General features: G+C 44.4%; 1 protein-coding gene across 4 annotated transcripts in view; it reads right to left on the bottom strand.

Moving 5' to 3' along the window:
* The window catches only part of NSD2 (nuclear receptor binding SET domain protein 2), a 50,632-nt gene that overhangs the window by 9,227 nt on the left and 20,344 nt on the right, over positions 1-21,061 (bottom strand). For all 4 annotated transcript variants that reach the window (XM_039347628.1, XM_039347632.1, XM_039347629.1 and 1 more), the window contains exons 4-16: positions 20,055-20,221; positions 19,381-19,869; positions 17,375-17,519; positions 16,362-16,439; positions 14,992-15,110; positions 12,652-12,727; positions 11,644-11,759; positions 6,734-6,865; positions 4,024-4,147; positions 3,418-3,618; positions 2,029-2,208; positions 955-1,111; positions 179-384 (exon numbers count right to left, since the gene is read on the bottom strand). In XM_039347628.1, coding sequence (XP_039203562.1) covers positions 179-384; positions 955-1,111; positions 2,029-2,208; positions 3,418-3,618; positions 4,024-4,147; positions 6,734-6,865; positions 11,644-11,759; positions 12,652-12,727; positions 14,992-15,110; positions 16,362-16,439; positions 17,375-17,519; positions 19,381-19,869; positions 20,055-20,221 — 2,190 coding nt within the window. The remainder of the gene's footprint in view (positions 1-178; positions 385-954; positions 1,112-2,028; positions 2,209-3,417; positions 3,619-4,023; positions 4,148-6,733; positions 6,866-11,643; positions 11,760-12,651; positions 12,728-14,991; positions 15,111-16,361; positions 16,440-17,374; positions 17,520-19,380; positions 19,870-20,054; positions 20,222-21,061) is intronic.

The raw sequence follows: 21,061 nt of genomic DNA, 5'->3' as shown, positions 1-21,061 counted from the left end.
TTGACCCTGCTTAGCTTTTCTGAAGTCAAGCTTAACTAGGCGCCGTCACCAGGCGCAGCCAAGTAAAATACTGAAATCCAAACTCCTGGGTGAACTGCACTGGATTCTGATTCTACGCGACAGAAGCTGATCGCCTAGCAAGAGTGCCTTTGAGTTGAAATGTGGCGAAATATTTTACCGTTTTTGAAGACTTTCCCGATCCCTTTAATGGCCTGGTACCGACTTCCCCGGTCTCCTTCCATATAGGGGAACACGCGGGCCTGATGGGTCCAGTAGTAATCTTTAGAGCCAAAGAAAAACACAGGGAATTCTCCAATCTCGTGCTTCATTTTCTGGATATTTGGGGGGACGTTTTTGGGATGGCAGACTTCGGCTGGCCACCACCTACCACAAAAACAACCCAACGAAAGGAAGAAATTGAGGCCAGCGTCCTCTCAGAAACAAATGAACATCAGTCTCATACAGAAGAGATTGTGTTAATGCATACAACTCCCCGTCAAAGATCTTTCTACCTACAAATTCCCCCTTTTCTGAGCTCTGAGGAAGAGACACCATCATATAGACCAGTGGTTCTCAACCTGTGGGTCGGGACCCCATTTGGGGTCGAACGACCATTTCAGGGGGGTCGCCAAACAACGCAGTCCGCCATTTTTTCCCCTTTTCCTTAGCTGTGCTACTCCCTTTTATTCTATTGGCTTTTGAAAGCCAATAAAATAGACTCTCTTAAATAGAGTCTAATTCTATTGGCTTTCAAAAGCCAATAGGAATTGTCCAGGCTGTCTCTGCCCTGCTGAGCCCGCCAAAAGTCCCAGTCTGCAAACGGTGCTGCACCAGTTGAGTAGTCCTCAACTTACGACCGGCTGGGGGTCACGGAATTAAAAAGGTTGAGAACCACTGATATAGACCCACAACGATTTTTTAAAAAATATTTAAGGTATGTTTATAAATCCAAACCTGTAATTTCCCAGTTTGACCCAAATGATATCTTGAAAATGGATTTTTTTCCCTGCTTTGCAGTCATTGCAATACCAGCTTCCGTCTGGCATTTCAATGTTTAGACAGTCGGGATGAAACGCAGCAGGACAAGACTCACAACATAACAAGCTTCCCCCTGTAACAAAAGGCACAAAACAACCCTCAATGACAGGAAAAAGAAAAAAAAGGCTTTATTTTGAGCATAAAAATGCTAATGTGTTTCTCTGTAAAGATTAAAGCTCAAGTCCATGCAAGCAAAAAGGAATTATGCAAAGATTACAGTGTTTGCTAGGCTCTATTTTGAGAACAGCAGCAGAACGAACTCCTAGTAAACTGGGAGATGTGCCTACTATCTACACCTCCCTTTGTGACCAAGAAAAGCTGGAAGCACAACATTTGAACCACGCTTGTTGGACAAACAGCCTACAAATGCTATCCGAAGACAGAAAGCTTTAAAATGTGGGTCATATTCCCCACATCAAGTTCGTCCATGGATGATGGCTTGCTGACTCTTTCAGCACACATTTTTAAATCTAGGCTACCCAATTTAAACATGGATTTGAAGCTAGACTTGACTCACACACCAAGACTGAAGGTCTTCACGCAATGAATGGGAAAAAGGTTGATTTGGGTCCTCTTTTCTTGGACTGAAGGCACAGATGAGGTGGCTGAGAACCGCATTTCTTATTGAAACCTATTTCTTCTCCCATACCTGCCCTCAAAAAGAGAATTTTCTGGAGCAGGTTTCAGGAGTCAATGCGGGGTGGGGCAGGCAGGTTAGCATATGCTAACTTCATATTTATAAAAGAACTCTTCCCATTCTTATATTTAGACATGCAAAGTCTTCAGTTCCATTCAGAACCAAAACCCCTATCTTTTCTAAATACTTTTGCAACACACACACACACACACACACACACACACACACACGAAATAAAGGGGCTTTAAACTTAATAAAAAGTCTGACCAGCCACAACAAAATCCCCTTACCCACCATGAAGACCCATCACAGCCCCGAAGAACCGTTCGAATAAAATTAAGTCAGTTGTTTACCTTTTGAGCACACAAAACACCAGCTGACGTTCACATGAGCGTGGTGGCTTTTCCCCTTTGTGGCAGTAAAGTGGTTGGTACACACAATGCTGCTGGAGGAAAGCATGGCACAACCGGCAGCCACACAATTGTCGCCCACGTGGTAAGCCACCGGACAGCGAATGCACCGTATCATTTTGCCTGTCAACATATTGACAAAAATGCTTAGGAACTTAAAAAGGAGCAGAGCGCACCAAAATCCATAACTAGCTAGGGGAGTATGGCAGCGTTTCTCAGTCTTTGAGATGTGTGGACTACAACTCCCAGAATTCCCCAGCCAGTTGTGGAAGTCCACTGGCTGGGGAATTCTGGGAGTTGAAGTCCGCACATCCCAGAGTTGAGCAACACTGGATTGTGGCCTAAGCTTCCATGAACTGCTCTCTAAAGTACGGGAGAGCGTCATCTTGAGAGAGACATGCAGGCACACGGACACAAAAATGAGGCTGAATGTGGGGAATTACAGAGAGAAGGGCAGATGGGAAAAACATCTCTAAAATGGGCATTTAGACATGAATCAAACATTTCACAGCAAAAACTACCAAACCCTGCCAAGGCCCTTGTTTGACCGGAAGACGCTCGCCTCAAAATGATTTTTCCCCCACTTCGGTTTCATAGCTAGTAGACTCTCCTGCTGTGGATGGAAGAGCTTACTCTGTTGTGTAAACCATTTGTGATACCTCGGACTCACAAGGACGGTATGACTAATCCATGTGAGCCTATCACCAGGCAGAAAAGAAGTCTGGCTGTCTATTTATTTAATCGGCAAAATCCTGACCTTAAAAACCCTTCATAAATTAACAGCTCGGCTCATAACAGGAGCGTCCCTTATTTCATCACGAAACTGGCGTCTCTTTGCTCAAGAACGCCCACCTTCGAACAAACAAAAGACTACGGCTAGTCCTGGACTTACAACAGTTTGCTTAGTGACTGTTCAAAGTTACAACAACACGGAAAAAAAAGAGACTTATGGCCATTTTTCAGACTTACGACCGTTATAGCATTCCCCTCCCCGGTCACGCGATTTACATGCAGAGGCTTGAAAATTGGCTCACATTTATGACGGTCGCAGTGTGTCCCGGGGTCACGTGATCCCCTTCTGACAAGCAAAGTCAGTGGGGGGCTGGAGCCAGATTCATTGTACAACTGGGTTACTAACTTATTGTGGCCGTGAGTGGAGGACTGCCTGCGTTTGTGGCAGGCGGCCGCGGCGCCTCTCTGTGCTCCTGGCAGCGGCCGCATCATGGCCGCCCACCCCGGTGCTCTGGGCCCTCCGGGAAAGAGCCCCCGGCGGCACCCAGAGAGCCAGAGGGAAGAAGAAAGGGGGGGGGGAAAGAAGTAGAGAGCAGGTACCTTTGGACACTTTGGGGTTGGAGGGGTTGGCAATGTGACAACTCTCGCAACTGTGCAGAGGGCAGCGAAAGCCCCGGTTCTCAAACACGGTGAGGGGGGATTTCTTCACGCAGGCCTCGTGATAAAACTTTCCGCAGTGAGAGACGGCACAGCGCTTGACCTCCGACTGCTTCTCCTTGCAGACAAAACAGGCGTGGAGCCCTGATGAAAACGTAAAGCATCCTTTCAGGGTTGCTCAAGAATAGAACAGAGCCAAGTTCATGCTTAGCTGGAGCCAACAAAGTGCTTGGAATGAAAAGTAGCTACCTTTTTTTAAAAATAAAAAATAAATAAAAAATACATCATTTTTCACAGGCCTGTCCCCCCCATAAGCATCTTCCTCTCAATATTAAATGTCTAACTTTGTAAATGTCTTTTAGAGAACAGTAAGGAAATTTGGGGGAAATGGAAGGGTGGCTGTACTGCAAAATATTCCACAGAGTGGACCAAATCCTTTCCAATAGGAAAGGTGGAGACGGGAGGTTAGCACGGGGTTCCATCCCCCGGCAACGAGGGTCCAGAGCGGGCAGAGGCTCCTGTCCCGCCCCCCCGGGAAGCGAGACTTGCCTGAAGTGCATTCGCTGCACCTGAAGCGCCCCTTGGGTCGTCCGGAGAGGCCGCTGCAGCTGGCGTGGAAAGCCCCCAGGCAGCGTCCTTCACACAGCAGCAGCTCCCCGGGCTTCTCGCAGACCTTGAGAAGGGAAAAAAAGTTAAGCCTTAAAGGGCCAGATCGAGGGTCCCTCTCCCTTGAGGCTGCCGTCTTTTTTAAGGGCACGGGGCTCCTTAAAAAAAAAAAAATTCAGATTCCCCGAGAGGAGGGTCCATGGTCAGCCTCGTCCGAGTGTGTGCCAAGAGGACGCCTCCGGCAGCAGCTGCAGCCACAGAGCTGGCTTCAACGGGGAGCTTCCACGGAAGGCGAACATTCGTGGCTTCTTGTGGTGGAGAAAAGAAGCATTTGCAGACCCCTTTTTAGCACAGGGAACCCTCGACTTACAGCGGTTCATTTGGTGACTGCTGAAAGTTTACAACGGCAATGAAAAAAGTGACTTATGACCGTTTTTCACAGTTACGACCTTTGCGGCATCCCCAGGGTCACGTGATCAAAATTCAGTGGCTTGGCTGCCGGCTCCTACTTAGGGCCATTGCTGCTTCCCAAGATTGTGTGATCACTTTTGGCGGCCTTCTGATCAGCAAAGTCAATGGGGAAACCGGATTCACTTAACAACGGGGTTACTAACTTATCAACTCCAGTGATTCACTTAACCGTGGCAAGAAAGGTCGTAAAATGGGGCAAAATCCACTTAACAAATGTCTCATACATTTTGGGCTCAATTGTGGTCGTAAGTTGAGGACTGCCTGTATCAGAGAACGGGGTGTTCTGAGCTACTTCCGGAAGCTGGACGGTGATGAGGGGGTCGATTTATTTCTTGACCTCCCACATCCATCTCCTTATCTCTGGACCAGGGACCGCCACAGACCCCACCCGAAGGAACGTCCCTAGCTAGTGAAACCACGGCTCCAGAGGTCAGTGGGGCCTGGCCAAAGGGAGGGCCGCCGGGTCTGAGAGCTCCACAATACTGCAGCATCAATCGGTAAACAATCTGCTTGCTACGCAGGAGAAGGCCACTGGCTGCCATCTTGGAACTGGATTACTACAGGAAGTTAAGCTTCGAGAGATGTAGTAGCATCTCTGCAGCTGCGCTCCTTGTCAAGCAAATAAACAATTCCACCACACCCAAGTACTGTATCACAGATAGAACCGCAATGAGTTTCCAAGTGGCCAGGTATTTTGCATGTGGGTTGCACTTTCCACATATGACTGTGTGCTCAAAATATGACAACTGCGTTGTGACACTTTAAAGCTATCAGCCTAAAAAGGCAAAGTATGTGAGTTGGGGAAGCCAAGCCCTAATGGATGTATTGTTGCCTGTGACTACCTTCTTCAGGCTGCTTTTCTCCAACTTCACGGTTACTGCTGCTTCCCTCACTTCTGTTCTATGAAGGTTAGGCAGTATTTGTAACAAGCACGCTTAAAGGCTCCCACTGTTTGCTTGGCCAATTTTTATCTAGGCTGAGCAGTGGGACACAGAACCCCTTCTCTCCCCTCCCACCCGCCCCCCAAAAAGACAAGTCCCAGGTGGGAGTGATTAATTCCAAGCTCAAAACATGTTTTTTTAAAATGCACATTCTGACAAATGCAGTTGGACTTGGCATAGATCCAACGTCCAATAACGGATAGATATTTGAGATTCGCAAATTGTCTACAGCAGATAAGATTTTGACCGTTTAGTTTCCCCTACAGACCTTGTCTGTTTCTGGTTTTCATTTTATTTAGATTATGCAGTATTCATATTATCCTAATTGGCAAAGTCTGTAATACTAGAGCTTTAGAACATGATTGTTTGGATACTGACAAAAGAACGTCCCCATTTAGATTATCACATACAAATGGAACATTCGTTCTGCCCCAAATGACATGTTTAAAGGGCCAAGTCATGAGGTTTGTTGAAAGTCTACCTAGGACAGGGGTAGGCCACCTTGGCCCTTTTATGACTAGTGGACTCCAACTCCCAGAATTCCTGAGCCAGCCATGCTGAGGGGAAAGGGAGAGGTTTCCAAGCTGAGCCAGGTTGGATGAGAAATTCTGGGAGCTGAAGTCCACCAGTCATGAGAGGGCCATAGTTTCCCCATGCTGGCTCAGGAATTCTGGGAGTTGAAGTCCACCAGTCATAAAAGGGCCATGTTTCAAGACCCCTGGTTTAAATATTTAAATATTTTTTCCTCAAGGTCACGTGATCAAAATTCAGGCATTTGGGCAGGGGTAGGCACCCTTGGCCCTTTTATGACTAGTGGACTCCAACTCCCAGAATTCCTGAGCCAGCCATGCTGAGGGGAAAGGGAGAGGTTTCCAAGCTGAGCCATGATGGCTCAGGAATTCTGGGAGTTGAAGTCCACCAGTCATGAAGGGGCCAAAGTTTCCCCCATGTTGGCTGAGGAATTCTGGGAGTTGAAGTCCACCAGTCATAAAAGGGCCAAGGTTGCCTACCCCTGACCTAGATGTACTGGAAGGCGATTCTGGTGACAGTTTCCCATGGATATTTCAACATATTTGTTCATGTTAAATTTTCAGATTTACAAGCAAAAAGCTGCCTTGGCAAGCACTGATGGTCTGCTGTCACCTCAGTGTTGACTCTTAGTGACCACGCAAGATACATTTTCCCCACCACGATCTCTCCCTGACCTGGTCTTTCCGAGAGTTTGCCCCTTCCTTTCTTACCTGGCAGACGTACTCCTTCCGGGCTGTGGCCCCTCGGTCCGACTTCTTGGACAGCTGAGAAGCCTCCCCGAGACCCTCGTCGGCGCTTTCATAGGCAGACTCTGACCTCTCGTCTCCCGGACCATCTGAAATCTAAAAACCACAGGAGGAATTAAGAGCTGCCCACATTCTGCGCATTCTGACGTAAGGTTGCTTCTGTGTGTGTGTGGGGGGGCAACCCTACGATGCATTAACCCAGTGTTTCCCAAACTTGACCATTTTAAGGCATGTGGACTTCAACTCCCAGAATTCCACAGCCAGCAATGCTGGCTGTGGAATTCTGGGAGTTGAAGTCCACATGCCTTAAAATGGTCAAGTTTGGGAAACACTGCATTAACCCCTTCAGCTCTCCAGGGGTTGCTGAACTACAGATCCCAGCATCCCCGGCCAGCTTGGAGCCCTTAGATTTCTTCTTCAGCAACTAGACCCCCAAACTCTTCTCTGCCAACTTTCATTTGTGACAGGCCTGTTGCATAGTCAGCGGGTGAATTAATTCTAGCACGGGTAATTTCTAGAGGAGGCTGCTTGCCTGGGGGTCAGCAACGAGTTCATACAGGTGAATTTTATACCTGACCAGGAACTCTGACTGGATCGTGTTACAGCAGGAAGCCCTCCCCCCCTTCTTGGGATGGTCTAATCACAGCTGTCAGCTTTCCTCAGTTTCCCAACAGATGCAGCCGCTCTGGAAGCCGACTACAGGTAGTCCTCGAATTACGACCACACCCGAGCCCGAATTTTCTGTTATTAAGTGAGCTTTGCCCCGTTTTACAACCTTTCTCGCCACAATTGTTAAGTGAATCACTGCAGTTGTTAAGCTAGCAACATGGCCGTTAAGTGAATCTGACTTCCCCATGGACTTTGCTGGTCAGAAGGTCGCAAAAGGGGATCACGTGACCCCGGGACGCTGTGACCGTCATAAGTACGAGTCAGTTGCCAAGTGAGTGCCTGAATTTTGATCACAGGGCCAAGGGGAGGCTGCAACAGCCGTACCTGTGAAAAACGGTCATAAGTCACTTTTTTCAGTGCCGTTGTAACTTTGAATGGTCACTAAACGAACCGTTGTTGAGGACCACCTGTACTCAACAAACCAAGAATCCGAAGGTGTGCAAAATGTGAGCATGTAAAGATGACCATTAAAAAAAACAAACCACAAAACACTACAGGTAAGCTACTCTTCCGTGTTGCGATCCAGGTGCCTCCCTCTTTATTTGCTACCGGAGGTTAACAAATAAAAGGCCAGCTGTTAGTTTAGGAGAGGGTAACACAGCTCTGCCAAAAGACAGGTGTGTGGTGGTTTACATGGGCGCGTGAACATGTCACAGAAATGTACGATAGACATGTAAAATGTTGAGGTTTGATTTTAATGTCTGGTTTTACTGCAACAGAGAGAGTTGGAAGTCAATGCCTTTTGTTTCTTCACACCTTTTTTTGTTTTTCCTTTCTATACTCTTATCCCCTACTATTTGCTTTTGCATTTTCACATTTTATGTTACAAATGAATAAAACTAATAATAATAATAATAATAAAAGAACACGTTGCATGGACGTCTGCTGGCTAAAACAAGTGTTGAGACCAAGTCAAGGCATAAGACGGTGCTACAGAGATGGGAAAACTCTTCAAAGGGTCCGCTCTGCAGGGAGGGCTCAGCTAATCGGCCTTGAGTCTTTGCATTGAAAAAAAACCCACTTTTTCTGTCCCCATCATAGCAAACCTGCGAGAATCACAGAACGCCTTTATCAGTTACAGGACTCTGAGCACTGGCTACATGGAGGTCATTACACACCAGCTGTGTGTAGATGGCGATAGGGAAGCTATCCTAGTTCATGTGATATCCTGAAGATGCTTTGTTAGAAAGACACCTGGTTAGGGAGATGTCTACGGAGATTCTCCATCGTCCAGATCATGGTTGTCCCATGATTTTCAAGAGGCAACTGGACTTTCTTTGTTCTTCCTTGAAGATGTTTCGCTTCTCATCCAAGAAGCTTCATCGGTTCTCAATAAAGTTAGACCTGAAGAAGCTTCTTGGATGAGAAGCGAAACGTCTTCAAGGGAAAGCATAGGAAGTCCAGTTGCCTCTTGAAAAAGCACCTTTGGGACCTGGTCAGAGAATTATCCTATTGTATCCAGAAAAAGTGGAAGAGTTCAGCGCACAAAATTTGCCCATCCACCTTGGATGAAAAGACTGTTTCACTTACGCACAGACAACTACAGCCTATTATTACTCATATTATGCAGTGACTGTCACTGTGCAATAGTGCAAATCTTTTACTCAGAGGAAAAATGGAAATACGGCCATCATTTTACACAGGAAAAACAGGACCGTTGTCCAGCACGAGTGCCTTTTTGAAAAATAGCTAGACACGGCCAGTGTTTTTGGTAGACCTTTCCTGATGGACCAGGCCAGCAGTTCTCAACCTTTTCTTCACCATGGATCCTCTTTAAATACCTTTTGTGGCCAGGGACTCCAAAGCCTTAACTCAAGATTTAAATCATAACATTTCTTCAAGCCTTTACGGACCCCTTGTGACGACGTCGTGGCTCCCAGGGGCCCATGGACCACAGGTTGAGAACCCCTGGACTAGGCCGCACTTACTGTGGAATTAAGAGAGCTGAGAATTGCCTGGAGGATCTGTGACACTTTCACTTGTGAAAGACACAGGCAGAGGGCAGTCCTGGTCTGATCACACATACACAGCTGCCTGGGTTCATGGATGACATACGGAGGAAAGTCACGCAGCTGAGACAGCGGTTGTTCTCTGCTGATGAGCTTAGTTCCCTGTGGATGAACTCAGAATTCAGCCTCATGAAGTGAAGGATTGCTGAGCTTCAGTCCCTTCCGTCTTCTCCTTTGAGGTGGACATTGCACTGTAGCTCTTACGCTGAACCGGCCGGCTATTCTGCTGTCTCAAATAAATGCAGTGCAACGGAAGCTCTGACTGACAGCATCAAGAGGCTGGAAGATGGATGCATGTCTGGTGGAGAAGGCCACATCACTTGTAGGTCCAACAATGAGGACATCTGAATCTGCTGGCTTGGATACCATGGAAGTTAGCTGTAATCTACTACAAGTTATATACTAATGCAGCTGTTGTTGATCCTTGGTTTCCTATGTACAATGTTTACAATCAGGTAACAGAGCCAGTGGTCAGAATTTCAAATCTGGGTCCTCAGTAACTTTTTTTGGTTTCCGTTGTAATTTCAAACGGTCACCAAGCAAGTCGAGGGATACCTCTGCTCTGCTCTGGCGATCCATTTTTTACCGATTGCTGCGTTCTCTTAGACAATGTGATGAAAAAGGATCTCATAGCAGAAACTGGTTTATGCTATAGGATAAATCGTCCCATTGCCCTAATCCGGGGTTAGGCAACCTCGGCTCTTTTATGACTCATCGACTTCCAACTCCCAGGATTCCTGAGTCAGCATTGCTGACTAAGGAATTCTGGGAGTTGAAGTCCATGAGTCATAAAAGAACCAAGGTGCCTACCCCTGCCCTAATCCATATTTATTACCAACGATCACGAAGGGGATTCACGCTAACCAAATTTTATGACCCTTTTGTGGCAGTCATTAAGTGAATGCCACCTTAACTGTGGCACTCACTTAATGACTGCCACAAAAGGGTCATAAACCCATTGTTTACTACGGGACATTTTTTGATGGCAATTGGAAGCAAACTTCAATTTCTAGCAAAAATGTCATAAATTGTGGTCACGTAACTGCAGGAGTCTGCAAACGGCCGTAAATGGGGGGCAGGGGGGAGGCTGCCTAGCTCCCAAAATGTGGTCATGTGACCTCAGGGTGGAAGAAGGCGGCCATCCAGGTTGTAAACACCCTTTTCGGGCTTTGTTGTAACTTCAAATGGTTGCTAAGCGACCGTCGAGGACCACCTGTAGAAAGACTTGCGCTGTGTGTTGCAATTGTATTGCTCTGAGCTTTGAGGTTGCCGTATAGAAAAGATATGCACCATGTGAGCACGCACATCGGGACTGTGTGGGGCTCTAAAATCAAAGGACTCAAGAGGAAGATGTTCAGTTAACGAGTGGTTGACAGGCGTTACCTGCACGGCCACATCTGGCCCAAAAGCCCATTTGCTCCTTCCTGTCCCAAGCCTTGCAGAGTCTGAGTGGATTTTAAGGAGAAAAAGAATCCCAATAACCAGAAAAGGGTATTTTCCCTCTCATTTATACTGCTTGTGGCCTGAGCTGAACTGAACGTTGTTTCATCTTGGTTTAACTGTGCCAACAGGGCCTGCTTAACCTCTGCATGTTTTATGCTTTTGGCCGAAGTGCTTCTTCCTAAGCATTTTAAGAAAAGCTTTGGTTGAAATATTTGGGATTAAGCAGCTTTTGGAGAGTCTGAAGTAGGCCCAGCCAGCATCACAAATTTAGACTTGGTATCTGAGATAGTTGGATGGCCTGAGTGTCCCTGGCCTATTCTATGTTTAAAATCCTCGCAGCACCCGACTTTAATGTCTCACAATACTGTGTGGAACCGACATTCAGGAAAGCTGGCGTGTGGCACCCGGTTGAGTTCTCACCAACGTTTCCTCTTTTCTCCTACAGAGATAAACGTACCAGACTCTGTGTACAGAGAAAGGTGAACGGAGGTTTTCCTAACAGCAAATGAACCCTGTTTCAAAGGTTATTCCTTTCCACTGTTTAAAGCAGTGTTTCTCAACCTTGACTATTTTAAGGCATGTGGACTTCAACTCCCAGAATTCCACAGCCAGCATTGCTGGCTGTGGAATTCTGGGAGTTGAAGTCCACATGCCTTAAAATGGTCAAGGTTGAGAAACACTGCTTTAAAGAAACCAAATTTAAGTTGCTTGCATATTTTTTTATCTGCTTTCCATTGTTCATTTGTATTTTACCTCATTCTCAGTTAAGGACGCTGAAGGAGATGAACTTTTGCTATAAGGGAGATGCGAAGAGTCTGGTCCCGGGGCCCGATTTCGTTTCTTCAATGGCTTATATGCATCGGACAGACCTGCCGTTGTGGTAAAATAATTTTGGTTTACAAAGTGAACTTAAGAGTCCCAGGGCCTTTCCTTGAAGTCAACACCGCCTGACTGATGTATCGAGAATTTAGAATATTCTTTTCAGATCCCCACGGAATGGAATTAGAAATACAGATAGAGAAGCAAATATAGACCACACTTCAGAATAGTTAAAATACAATGCACGTAGCATGTTTGCAGTCTAGCATTCCATTGGCATCCCCATCTTTTTCTGAAGATGTGACCTGGATGGATTTGGTCAATAATTTATTATTGATGTTTCTATAGTAGATTTGCAAATCAATTTTACAAGGTCAGAGCTTTTTAAATACTTATGGGGGCTAATGCTACTTAGGTTAAACCAGACTACATTTAATTGCCTGGCTTCCTCAATGAGGCTTAAAAAACACAGCTGTAAATAAAGCCAGCTGCATTCAGTGGATATCTGTCTTGTCTGTCATCCATCTGTCTCTTTCTCTCTAACCGTCTGTCTCTGCTTATCCTTATCTATATGTATCCATCTGTCTATCTTCATATGTCTGTCTATTTGTCTCTATCTTCTATCATCAATCAATTAATCTCTGTCTGTCTGTCCATCTAGTTACAGAAGAGAATTTCATTTACCAATTCTAAGAATCCCGCCGGGCTTTCCCATCCCTTCCTGATTGGTTTGAGTCAGTGTGGGAGGGAGGGGGAAAAGGTAACAATTAGGACCCCACACCTTCAACACATAAAAGGCGTGTGTCCCGCTTCTCAAGCTTACAGCAGCATTCAAACAGGGCCATGGCTTATTTCCCCACATTTCAGCAGCCACTTTAAACCACGGAACGTAGAACCTGGTTAATGTTAGAAGACGCATCAAGCTTGTTCTGGCTACATTACCTGACGGCTTCTTTTGTGAGGTTTCTGTGACTTTAGCCAAGTTTGTTTTTGCCATTTTGTCATTGCTCCTCTCTCTCTGTTATTAAAAAAAAAAGGAAGAGAGAAAATGAAATAAAAAAAACCACAAGAGCCTTCCTAATTTAGATAAATACGGGAAGAAAATACTGGAAGAAAATAATCACCTCATTGAAGCAGACTCTAAATAGAAATACTAGCTATTAAAACAATCATTTAATTTTAAAACATCATGTCTAAAGTTAGCACTTTTAAGACTTCTGTGATGGGACTAATTAGAGCGTCCATTTAAAATTCCCACTGGGGAACCATCTTTTGCTGAAGATGTGGTTTAGTTACCTGATCGGGTGTAAGTTTGGAAAAAAATAAGTTACTAAGCAAACCTTAGTTTTGCTGGAAGATTAAAAACAAATTTAATAGCAGCATCTCCAGTAGAAAAGGACTTACGAGTACAGGTAGCCGTTGACTTACAAGTGGTTGATCATTCAGAGTTAGGACATTCTTTACAGCATTTCCGGCTGTCAACACGCCATGCCTCACCCTAACAGCTGCAGGACGGCATGACAGGTGCTTGGCAAACCAACTCACGTTTATGACTAGTTGCAGCATCCTGCAGTCACGAGACAGTGGCTTGTCGGTTGTAAAATTGGGTCTGATCACATGGGTGCCTCGACTTACAACTTAAACTCTGTTCCCAAAAGCAGTCGTAGATCTACCTGGTCAAGGGTAGCGTTGCTATCCAAGCTTCCTATGAGGATGGCGGGGAAGTTACGCGCGAAAGGGTTTTCTTTTTTTACCCTGTCGGTTCATAGATACACATGGACAGGTAGCTTACCTGTAAAAGTAGTTGATCAAGTCATCCCCAACTAAATAAATCTGTGACTTTTAGCAGAAAGGAGCCCTGTTAAAGGAGGTAAGGAAAGGTGTCCCAGAGAATGTGGCTTAGTTGGGGCGACTACTCAACAGAAGCAACCGCCAGACCACGGGGTTAAGACACCCTGCTTGATACGTGCCGATATCTCAAAGCGATGAAAAAGACAGGAGAGACACACACACACACACACACACACACACCCGCCTCACTTCAAGGGTGCTGCCTGAACAGGTGGGCCTTTCCGCTTCCTCCCCACGGATTAAGACGAGGGAACATGAACGGAAGCTGCAATCTACTCGGGAATCCATTGATTCAGGGCCAACAGAATAGGCTGCACGCAACTATTTTACAGTAGCTGAGATAACGAATCAGCTTTAGGACCTAAAGTCCACGTTTCTTTTAACAACAGTTGACATACCTTACTGGTGAAGGTGTAAAAAAAAGAAAAGAAAGAAAAATAATATTTCTAAGCGCTAATGACGTTGCTTGTGAGTTCACAAAATAGGCATTCAAAAAAAATGAGGATATCTATTCAGGGAATCTTTACCGCAACTGAGCCCAAACTTTCTGTTGTTAAACAAGAAAGTTGTTAAGTGACTTTTGCCCCATTTTACGACCTTTCTTGCCACAGTTGTTAAGTGGATTGCTGCAGTTGTTAAATTAGTAACCCGGTTGTTAAGTGGATCCGCCTTCTCCATTGACTTTGCTTGTCAGGTCACAAAAGGAGGACCACGTGATCCTGGGGGACGCTGCACCCATCATATACATGAGCCAGTTGCTAAGGGTCCGAATTTTGAACATGTGACCATGGGGATGTCATTTTTCACAAAGTGTGAAAAACGGTCCCATCACATTTTTCAGTGCCGTTGTAACTTCAAACGCTCACTAAATGAACGGTTGTAAGTCAAGGGCTCCCTGCACAAACACAATTCCACTGGATGTTTAACATTTCCAGATACGTGAATTGTTGCTTCCGCACCTGTTAATCCATTTGTTTGACCCTAAATGTGTGAAGTGTTGGATGCAAATAAACAACTAGTTCAAGATGGAAAAAAAAAGTGAGACTGGCCATCTGAAAAATACAGATGAAAGGGCATTTTATCCCCTTTTCCAGATGAAACCCCCAACCCCCCCCAGACCCCCAGGTGCAGCTGATTTCCTTTCTCAGCTGTTCACTTGTACCTCTACTATGACGGAAATATTCAGAAAACGGACCCACGAATATAAAATATGACATCAAAGATGCTTTTAGGGGCACTGCATAGTCTGATGTTTCAAAATGAGCTCTCTGGTTAACTACTTGTTTAACGGGTCGATCCATCAGCTGATCACCCTGTCCATTAAATCATCTGCTCCAGTGAAGCAGCATGTTATTTTGATAAAACAAAGTCAAATAATAATCATGTCGGTTGCCATGACAGTAGATCCAAATAAGCCAAGAACATAGTTACCTTCTGATAGTTCTTCTTATCCATTCTCAGCCTTTTTCTAGATGCTTCTTGAACTTCAAAATCTTCCGTGGGTTTCCTTGTCCTCTTTACAGGTTTCCTTTTATTTCCATATAAGTTACCTTGGAGTAGGGATGGGGAAACTTAAAGCTCATGTAGAAATTATCTCGAACCAAAGCAGTTACGTTACTGTTCTAATACAGCTTGATAATGTTTATTAACCCTAAACATCTTGTGACTCCCAGCTTCTCTTATTAAAACTAGCTTTGCAGTACACACCCACGAGAGCAGATCTTATATACAAAAACATCCTACACCTATCTGTACATTTAATATTAATTTCTCCTTTCAATTTATAATGGATCTACAACCAGAAGTTTTTTTTCTGAAGTAACTTCTTTTAAAAAGCGCACTAGTGTTATATAAAGCAATTATCCCATTTTCTGAAATTATTATATGATAGACCATCACCCTAAGGCTTGGAAAATATAAGGCAATTACATGTATTAAGTGAATTTGTTTCATATAAAGACCAAGGGTAGGTTGGGGGGGGGGAATATTTTAGACAAAGATAGTGGGGAAAAAAGGTTTTTAGGCACCTTGCATATTTATACCTGAAACCTGTGGGTCTGAATTTGAAATAATAAAGTTCCATGTTACAAACTTTAAGAGAGAAGATTACAACTAGTTTATACAACCTATTTCACCAATTCTCCTTTATATGTAAAGATTCTATTCCCTATCCCCAAAATCCCCTATTGGATCATAACAAAACTTCCTAATTATTGTTCATTATTCCCCAAGTATACTTTTTAGCCTAGGACCAAATTGCTATTACTTAATTTGGAGCCACAGAACTTCATTCAAATGGTTTGAAAAAAAAAATCAATATTCTTTTGCTGGTAATTAAATTTTCAAGCCTCAAAACATCTTACTATCCTATCTTACAACATGTTTCTTTTAAAAATGTGTGGATAACTGTCCGTTTCCACATGCCAAGGGTGAAGTTTAAGTTTATTGGGAAAAGCTATGGCCTAGGGCCAAGATTTTGACATAAGCTATAGCGACGTGCAAAAACGGTCTTTCACAGATCCCTAAGCATGCCCAGATCTGAAAGTCATCTTATAGAGGTGTAACAAACTGAGGAAGCAAGATTCATTTTAATTGGATCGTAAGAAGAAACTTCCATAAAGCTGGACAGAATTTTGTACTACAGTACTCAAATATTTAATTCAAGATCCATAAAAACGCTAAAACTGAAGGAGCACAACATTTTGAGGAAAAGGCAGGATGGAGCAGTTACATGAAAGGCACACTTAAGTAAAGGGTTGCTTAGTTTAAAATCAATATTACACAGCACAAATTTAAATTACTTCTGGATCTTGGTCTTCGTTTACGTGATCCTTGAAAGACTTTACGTGTGGCCTTGCTCAAGCTCCTCGCGGCCGGACCTTGAGAGATACAGAATGTTGTCTTGTTTGCTTTTAAAATCGACACCCACATATTTTATACATCGAGACAAAGCATTCAACTTTCCCCACAAGTTGTCATTTCACACACAAATAACAAAACTGACTACAGTTTTAATACATTTTGTCCAAAATTGAGAAACCTTTCCAACACACTCTCATTCTTCTCATTGTCCAAAGCAGCAACCTGATATCTTAAAATTTCTGTTGTAATCCAACAACGTTATACAGACTATAATATTAACACTGAGAGACAAAAAATATGGCTTTTTAATTTTTTTTCCCCTTTAGGCATAATCAACTCTTCCAAATCTATAGCTAAATGCTTTATAAAGATGGAGATCTGGCCAGATTCCTGCAGATTCAAATAATATTCTCCACCACTAGCTACAGCCCTGTCTGTCCTGGACACAAAATTTAAGCACTGGGTGGGGTCTTTGAACATCCACACAGTCTTAATTATTGCCAACACAGGGACACGGAGTCAACCTCCGCTCCGACTTTAAAAACAAGAGTTACGCTCAGAGCGAATGTCTTTAATTTAAATTCTAGCTTAATTTCTTTCGATCTCCTTCATTCCCATTTCGCTGACAGGGGTACAGGCAGTGGCTGCTGCTTGGAGACAGGAAGGGAATGAGACACCAGCATTATCTACAACAGGTTTACACAGAGCAACTTCGCAGAACAATGAGCAAGAAATGTAGACAATATTAACTTTTCTGGTTTAAATAAATAAAAAAAAAAAGAAAAGGAAAAGAAAAGGACTGCATTCACTGCTTATCGGCACGACATCCCAAAATTAGAAACAGAAATAGTGAAAGCTGATTTCCCCTATAGGCTGTGAACTGTGTGCTTAATTAAACATGGCTACATATATTAAACTTAGTTAGAGTATACTAGCACAGTTTTACGTTTACCAGTGTCTTCTTCACATTTGGGAGAGGTCACTAGGGCAAATTTTGTGTTATAGCGTGTTTTCTGTTTTTCGCTTAGCATGTTCCACTGTGACTCCAGCAGCTCTTCTATTTCGTCGCTCGAGGCATCGGGATGCTCAGAGACCACCTGGACGTAACAAACAGGAAGGAAACAGAGAGACTGGATGGAGGAGACAGACCCAGAGGCCCCCAGCCTGTCTGCCCTTCCAGGCTCGCTCTTTGCTTGTTTTCTTGCTTTCGTTTTCAATTTATTCATTCCTTATTTTGATTTTTTTTGTTGCCCCAAAGGCGCTTTTTCCAAAAATGTTTTTCCTGGTTTTTCCTTTATGACTTCAGAGAAGCAGAACGTCTTCACGGAAAAGAAAAACAAACAAAGTCCACTTGCCTTTTGCAAAAGCACCTTTGGGACAAGCATGATGGAGAATCCCCCCAGGTGGGGCGGACGTGGACTCACCCCGAGAACCGCTTAATCTCAGCTGCCGATATTCAGTACAGAGAATCCTCGGATTCTGACTTTTCTCGCCACGGTTGTTAAGTGAATCATTGCACTTGTTCAATTAGTAACACGGTTGTTCAGTGAATCTGGCTCCCCAACTCACTTTGCCTATCACAAGGTCGCAAAAGGGGACCACTTGACCCCTGTGGGATGCTGCGACCGTCGTAAGTACGGACCAGTTGCCAAGCGTCCGAATTTTGATCGCGTGATCCTGGGGATGGGGCAAAGGTCGTAGCTATGAAAAACGGTCACAAGTCACATTTTTCAGTGCCATCGTAACTTTGAACGGTCACTAAGGGAACTGTTGTAAATCGAGGACTACTGTATTTAAGTAAGACAAACGGTCTGTTTTTAAAGTTTTCTCCAAGTTTTTTTTCTTTAAAAAAATAATAATAAAAATCTTTCGATTCTCCTATAGGACCCGGATCTTTTGCGTCCCTTAAAATGTCCTGCAATATTATTGAATATGCTAAGGAAAAAGGTAATGGGGAGACACCCGAAGAGTTAATTATGTATTTAGATTAGAAATATGGAATATAGCAATTGAAATAATTAAGCTTAACACAGGATCTGGATTTGTGGATCTATTTAGATGAAAGGTTATTGAGGATTGTTATGATTGATTTAGTTGTATTGAAATATATTAACTTGAATATAATATGTTACTAGAGGGAAAAGAGAGGGTTTTTTTTAATGATTTAATCTGAACTTTATGAGTATGACTTTGTTTTGTGGACAATTGATTGCCCTGCCACCACGTTGATTCTTAAGCACTTGTTTGTAAAATGAAAAAAACAACAAATCTTGTTTTAAAAAAAAATGTCCTGCAACTCCATTAACAGAATAGACAAAAACATTGAAATTCTTCAGCCAAAAAAACAAGGGCCCCGCCTTGATTTCAAGCGTGCAAAAACAATGTCACGAACAACACCTGCAACTGGCAGGTACATCCACACAGTACAGGTGGCCCTGACCTACGACTGCTCGTTTAGTGGCCGTCTGAAGTCATGACAGGCCACCCCAGAGGTACTTATGACCCAGTTCTAAAATCCTGAGGGCTGCCTCCCCAATCATGTGACGGTCAGTATTTACAGCTGTCTGTCTCTCAGTTTAGACTCAACTCACTCACAGATTTGCTATCTTAAAAAGCCAGGAAGAGAAGCCCAATGAATTAGTGCTTCTTAGAACCTGGATGAGCGTTAAGTGTGTGAGGAGAAGACACACAGGTGTCGTACTTTGTGACTCTAAGGCAGGGGTCCCCAACCCCCGTGTCCGTGGCATGCCACAACTGGTCCGCACAAACAAGCAAAGCCCCATCCGCGGGATGCAGGCAGCACGCAAAACCACGCACCCTCCGGTCCGCGGAAAACCCTCTCTCCACGGAACCGGTCCCTGGTGCCCCAAAATTGGGGGCCTCTGCTCTAAGGGACCCATCCAGACACCTGAAAAAGGAAGGATGAAGCGCCACGATACGAATTCTGAAAACACAAACCTCATCTCGGTGCTTCTGACAAAACACCAGGAACTGGGGGACCCCATCGCTCTTTCGGTTTCGGGGAGCGTAGGCAATCGCTTTCTTCCTACCGAAAGGGGACCCCCCCGTGCCTCCTCTGGCTTCTCTCTCCTCCAGATATTTTCCGGAAGGGGGGCCCTGGACAGGCCTGGGGCTGAAGTCTTCCGAATCACTTGCGCAAAGCGACTTGGTCCTTCTCCCCCTTTTGGCTGGGACGTCGTATTCTTTGCTCGATTTCAGAGTCTGAGAAAGGTCTTCGTCCAAATAAATTTTATCCATCTCTTCCAAAGACTTAACTACGAGTCCGGCTTCCTTCGCCACTTGGGGGTTGAGGACCGGCCTGCCCCTGACGTAAATGAAGGTGTACTTAGCTTTCCTTTCCTCCACGGACATGGACAAGGCATCTTTGGACTGCTTGACCCCCATCTCCCACTGGGGACGCAGTTTTCCTGAAACCGGTTTTAACATCTGCAGGGGGGAGGAAAAACATAGGAAAAAGAGGTAATTTAGGCTAACAACAGAAAAGCCTTACCTGGTGAATCTTGAAAAAAATATTTTCTCGTTCATATCAACGCATAACAAGATGCCACTAGCAAGCAGGTAAAATGGCCCAAGTATTAGCAAGTACAAAACAGCACAGGCAGAAATCTTACCTTTATTTTCTCTGCTTTGTTAATGGAATGCTTTGCGCTTTCCTGACACAATTGCTCAAACTGCTCCTCTCCTTTGAACATTACAAGGCTCTTTTCAAACACCCAGGCTCGTTCTGGCGCATCCCCAAAAAACTGTACGTGATACTGGCGAAAACTCTTTTTCTGTCCTGAAAATATAGACAGCATATTTGACCAATTCAGGGTCTCAGCTTAACAGAGCTATGTGCAAAGATGAAATAACACTGGACTGTATGAAGTTAAAATTTTTCCCAGTATTTCTGCTGAGTTCAGTTGTTCAACACCAGCTTGGCATCCTAGATATGGGTGGGTGTCTCTATTCTTGGTACTAGCCAGGATGGAGGGGGCATTTTGAGAGCTGACATCCAAACATTTGAAGAATAACCAGATTGAGAAGGGGTCCCACCTATCAGAGTAAAACATAAAACTCTTGGCGGAGGGTTGGCTTGCTCAGCTGCCATTCTGGCGATGAATTATATCTTGGCTTAGCGCCGTGTCTGGAATCAGCAAAACCACAACTTGTTCAACAAGCTAATAAAGCAAAATAAAATTTAGCATGAATGAATGAATCCACCTGGCGTTGCCCATTTTGGCTGTGTAGGCTTGTTAAGGTAGAGGAGGGGTCTTCAAACTTGGCCCTTTTATGACTTGTGGACTTCAACTCCCAGAATTCCTCAGCCAGGCACATGTGCCTGGCTGAGGAATTCTGGGAGTTGAAGTCCACAAGTCATAAAAGGGCCAAGTTTGAAGACCCCTAAGGTAGAGCAAAACCAAACCATTTCTGAAACAGGTGATTTAATTAACAAACACCTAAACTGGCCCACTTCCAAGCCTCCATCTTTCAAGCCATGTAGGCTTGAAGCAATGGTTTCTCCCACTCTTTGGCGTATACGCGATATGCGATTGAGGCCTTCACAAATGATCTTGCGAGGGTCAGCGAGGCTGTCCTCTGTTCGGAAAGCTGCCTGCTTTTGCAGTGTTGAGTGTTG

Source organism: Crotalus tigris, unplaced genomic scaffold (assembly GCF_016545835.1).
Source record: "Crotalus tigris isolate CLP2741 ecotype Arizona unplaced genomic scaffold, ASM1654583v1 scf7180000018097.2503214, whole genome shotgun sequence".
NCBI classification, from domain to species: Eukaryota; Metazoa; Chordata; class Lepidosauria; order Squamata; family Viperidae; genus Crotalus; species Crotalus tigris.
The sequence above is the reverse complement of the archived record's forward strand: the minus strand, read 5'-3'. Positions and strand labels throughout refer to the sequence as shown.